Source organism: Diaphorina citri, unplaced genomic scaffold (assembly GCF_000475195.1).
Source record: "Diaphorina citri unplaced genomic scaffold, Diaci psyllid genome assembly version 1.1 scaffold875, whole genome shotgun sequence".
Taxonomy (NCBI): domain Eukaryota; kingdom Metazoa; phylum Arthropoda; class Insecta; order Hemiptera; family Psyllidae; genus Diaphorina; species Diaphorina citri.
This window is the reverse complement of record NW_007378307.1, coordinates 64,025-69,066: the sequence shown is the minus strand read 5'-3', so window position 1 is coordinate 69,066 and position 5,042 is coordinate 64,025. Positions and strand designations below refer to the sequence as shown.

Here is a 5,042-nt window from a genome sequence, read left to right as displayed (position 1 = left end):
GGGGAGGGGCTTTTCCTATAAAAAAAAAAACAAATTTATACCAAAATTACCTACCAGGTACTTAAGTCTCCAACTCTAGTACCTATCTTGAGATACGTCCCCACCCTGCTTATTAGTCTACCCTGCTTATTATCACTGCTGTTTCACCTTATGGGGGATTCGAACCATAAACCTCCAGTTCTGAAATTTACCACGGGAGTCTAATGTAGCAGTTGTTTAATTGCTACGAAATAAAAACTCCGCGCCGCCGCCGGTGAAACACTAATTAAAAAAAAAGAGAAAAAATCAGGCGTGGTCTCAATCCCAACCACGGTTCGCGGTATGTGATTTTATCCTCAACATACTGTTTGAGAATTTAACCTTAATAATATTAGTACCTAGAGTTTACTGTTGGGTTAAAGGGACTCTTTAGGTCTTTAGTCCTATTCTTTGAGCAGTATAAGCTTTTTAATCCATTGAGTCATTCGAGTCTCATCACTCCAAAAGAATCGCGTACGGTTTCCCAATTGACGACGCGCAGCAGCAACAACGTCGCGCCATCATTCCATTTGGATTGTTGGAACGATCGTCAATGACTAGAGTAAAATAAATACGCTCTATATTGATTATTTATTTGCTTTCTTAAACTCCATTTTCATTTACCAAACTCCATTTCAGAATTACTTCAGAGAGTTGATCAGAATCATGGAGCCCAAGTTCTATGAACATCTCACCAAGCATGTGGACGCAATGGAGTTACTGTTCTGTCATAGGTGGATACTGCTGTAAGTCATTCATTAAGTTAATGAACTAATGCCTGTCACGCACCCTCAGACCGTCTGACCTAGGATCAATATTAACAAGTGACTGGCTGGGGGACGTTAAACAGGGAGTATATGTACCATGTACCAGCCTGAATTCCCCTTGCTTAAAATAGGTAAAAAATATGGCAATAAATGTGTTTAAAACAGTAGCATATAGCATATATATATAGCAAAGGTTGAGTGCGAAGGGCATCCACTCGTAAAATTTGTAGCCAAACCAAATGTCAGCCCAAAGAAATCACCCTAGTGAGGCCTGATTGAGAGGCTGACGAAAAACGCCGACCCCGTCAGTGCACGGGAAATGGCGAAGAAGAAGGATTTATTTTTTTTACCAAACGACGCGCGACGCGACGTTTCGCCAGTTACGGCATCTTCAATGGTAGGTATTTAGTCTTTCTACTCTCCCTCAGGTGTTTCAAGCGTGAATTCCAAACGGAGGCGGCCCTCAGCATCTGGGAGTCCTGCTGGTCAAGCTACGCTACTGAATACTTCCATCTGTTTGTATGTCTGGCCATTGTATCTAAAAAACCGTTTTACGCAAAAAGGGCAAAAAATCCATATTTCCCTTTTTGCACCCAGCTCCTCAATTTCTTTTTAATAATAATAATTTGATGAAAAAAATCTTCTTTCTCTTCTGTTACAGTATCATCCCATAGACTCCTGATTACAAATTATTGTAAATAAGGGCCGTGTTTTTCAATTGTAATTATTATCGTTCCCCTATAATGTTGTACAGTGTCCACGGTTATTTGTTCCTCCTTCTCAATTGGGTGTCCACATTAGGTGCGCTTACCTCACAAGATGTTCCCCTCCTGAAAGAGGCCCGTAAGTATACCTTCTTCTTTTGTTGAGGTGTGCCCTGCACTTTAGCTCTCTGGCCAATTATATGGACGCTAAACTCATTCTCAGGAAGGTAAGATGTTGGTTCTCGGAACGGCTGCCTCAAGAAACCTCCGGACAGCCTTGTTAGCCTGGAAGGCAGAGCGCCTGTCTTATAAGCGCTAAGTCTTGGGTCCGAACTTAGGATAAGGTTCGTTCTCGGAACGGCTGGCTTTCTCTCCTATCTTGCCTTCCTTCTCTCTTCACTTTCGGGACGATAAGACCTTAGCAGTTACAGTTCCCTCTATCGAAGAGCCCTAGCTTGGGAGATATTGACAACAAACTGTTCAGGTGACTTTTTTTATATTGACAACTGTTCAGGTGACTTTTTTGATATTGACAACTGTTCAGGTGACTTTTTTTGATATTGACAACTGTTCAGGTGACTTTTTTGATATTGACAACAGAACTGTTCAGGTGACTTTTTTCTTCTTCTCCTGAAGAGGTTCGATAGAGGGAACTGTTCTTCAACTCATGTGACGAGCAGTCACTCATGGCGGATTTTGGTCCTCTTATTAAAGATTGGGTAATTATTCAGAAGCCACGGCAATGAAAAAGAAAGCTCCTCTTTGTGCTTAACCTACATAATTATTCCTTTTCAGTGTCTATTTCTTTCATTCTATCTACTATGTATTATGTAATGGCTGTTCGATTTTGAATTGTAAATAAATGCGAGTATTTTGTTGAAAAAAAAACCCCTATAATAACACTGGTCACTGCTCAACTTGTGAAGCTCCTTTTTGAGTTCAACCTAACCCTATAATAACACTGGTCAGCTCCTCATTTGTGTCAGCTCCTTTTTGTAGCGATTTTAAATTGACGCAAGTCCTGCACTTTAGCTCTCTGGCCAATTATATGGACGCTAAACTCATTCTCAGGAAGGTAAGATGTTGGTTCTCGGAACGGCTGCCTCAAGGAACCTCCGGACAGCCTTGTTATAGCTTGGAAGGCAGAGCGCCTGTCTTATAAGCGCTAAGTCTTGGGTCCGAACTTAGGATAAGGTTCGTTCTTGGAACGGCTGGCTTTCTCTCCTATCTTGCCTTCCTTCTCTCTTCACTTTCGGGACGATAAGACCTTAACAGTTACAGTTCCCTCTGTCAAAGAGCCCTAGCTTGGGAGATATTGACAACTGTTCAGGTGACTTTTTTGATATTGACAACTGTTCAGGTGACTTTTTTGATATTGACAACTGTTCAGGTGACTTTTTTCTTCTTTTCCTGAAGAGGTTCGATAGAGGGAACTGTAACTGCTAAGGTCTTATCGTCCCTAACGCGAAGAGCGAAGGAATACAGGATAGGAGAAAGCCAGCCGTTCCGAGAACCTTATCTGTTTAGGATAAAATCCACCCCGGGCGGAAATCGAACCCACGACCTTGCGCTTACAAGGCAGGCGCACTACCAACCAAGCTATCTAGGCGGGAACGAACTACTACTCGTAGTTTAACACCTAGAAAGCTCCCGTTAGTTATTCATGACTCACGCCACATAGGTAATCCGAAACGATACTAGGTACTTTTTCTTTCTATTATTACAGTTATAGCGAAGCTATACTAGTAATGAGAAAGTATTGTTTTCTTTGGACACTTAAAGTGTTATTTTCTCTTTCCAGGCACGGGGTCTAGTGCACAACTTCCGACAGCTGTCCGTCATACCCTGTACATTGGTCAGACTGTGTCAACAATGCGGACCCGGTATATGGGACAGTTCTCCAGTACCTACTGTAGTATGCCAGAATGATAGCTCCTGTGATTGTTCTTATCGAAATACAGAGTAAACTACACATTTTGTTAAGATTTGATAGAGGGAACTGTAACTGCTAGGGTCTCATCGTCCCGAAATTCCGAGAACGAACCTTATCCCTTCTGGATAAAATCCGCCCCGGGCGGGAATCGAACCCGCGGTCTGGCACGCCACCTTCGATTAACTAGGCCGACGTTAAGAGGGAATACTAACTGGAGGACGTTAAACAAGGAGTATACCAGCCTGACATTTCCTTGCTAAAGAAACAGCAAAGGTTGAGTTAGTTAGCTTAGTTGGTAGTGCGTCTGCCTTGTATGCGCGGGTTCGATTTCCGCCCGGGGCGGATTTTATCCTGATGGGATAATGTTCGTTCTCGGAACGGCTGGCTTTTTTTTCTCCTATCCTGTCTTCCTTCTCTCTTTCGGGACGATAAGACCATAGCAGTTACAGTTCCCTCTGTCAAACCTCTTTAAAAAAAGGTTTAACGTCAAACTGCTATCGTTATCGTTTCTAGCTACCAGTTTCCTCACATTAACCTCACCCAGTCTGAGCTGTCTGGGGACGGGAAAAGCCAGCAACACGTCCCGAACGGTCACCCATCCGGATATCAACCACGTGCAACGTTGCTTAACATCAATGCTCTAGTTCTCCATGATCCATGGAGAACTGGTGCATTGATGCTTTTCCATGATCATGACTAGCGAGGCACCATTCGATTTCAGTCATTTTGTTTTGTTACCAATTATTTATCAGCACGTCACAAATTTGAATTCTACTTTACTCATCATTCGATAGATTTTATTTATTTTATCGTTGCCAAATTTTATTCGATTTAAAAATTAAAATATAAAGAAAAAGGAAATGCTTTATTTTTGCCAAAATTTACTTGAGTTTTATTTTCCCATTTCCCAATTTACTTGAGTTTCATTTTTCCATACGTGTCAGCTCCCATGGCGTAGTGGTCACTGCACGCGCCTTGCACGCGGGAGACCCGGGTTCGATTCCCGGCGGGGTCAAGAAATGTGTATCATGCAAATGATTGATTCCGTGACTGGATGTTGCGGGGCCCACTCAGCCTCGTGAGGAAAATGAGTAGCTATGACATATAAATGCGCATAGCAACTGGTGCCAGCATGGTAGGTACTAGGTAAACATTGGATGTTAGGATTATTGAGATATTGGGAAAATCCTACAATGCTGCAGTGAGCACCAAAGTTGTGATATAATAACACAAAGAAACTGCATTTACATGTATTTTGCCATACAATAATAATAAATTAAAGGAAATATATTCTTGATTGTTTTATTTTCACTCTTGTACGGTTTGTCCGAGTACTAAAGTTGAACGAACCAATAATAACTACCAAAGAAAAAGAATAAATGAAATCACAACCAAGTTGACGTAGGAAAATAATATAAATATATTTCTATTTTAATAGTAAAATTAAATGTATAATTCATTTCAATATTACAAGAAAGATTTCAAACAAGAAAAAAATTTCGAGTGATCAAATATAGGTAATCAAATAAATAATTCTAGAACCACAAAAAAAAAAAAAAAAAAAAAAAAAAAACCTCCGGACCAAAATCCATATCCATACTATTTCGGTATGGAAAATGT

General features: G+C 41.0%; 1 protein-coding gene across 1 annotated transcript in view; it reads left to right on the top strand.

Annotated features, from left to right (window-relative positions):
• The window catches only part of LOC103512705 (TBC1 domain family member 16), a 20,487-nt gene extending 16,954 nt beyond the window's left edge, over positions 1-3,533 (top strand). Inside the window, 6 exon segments of the mRNA XM_026826103.1 lie at positions 487-580; positions 658-764; positions 1,214-1,319; positions 1,713-1,716; positions 2,509-2,564; positions 3,291-3,533. Of these exon segments, the coding sequence (XP_026681904.1) occupies positions 487-580; positions 658-764; positions 1,214-1,319; positions 1,713-1,716; positions 2,509-2,564; positions 3,291-3,455 (532 nt within the window). The 3' untranslated portion in view covers positions 3,456-3,533.
• Positions 3,534-5,042: the final 1,509 nt, after the last annotated feature.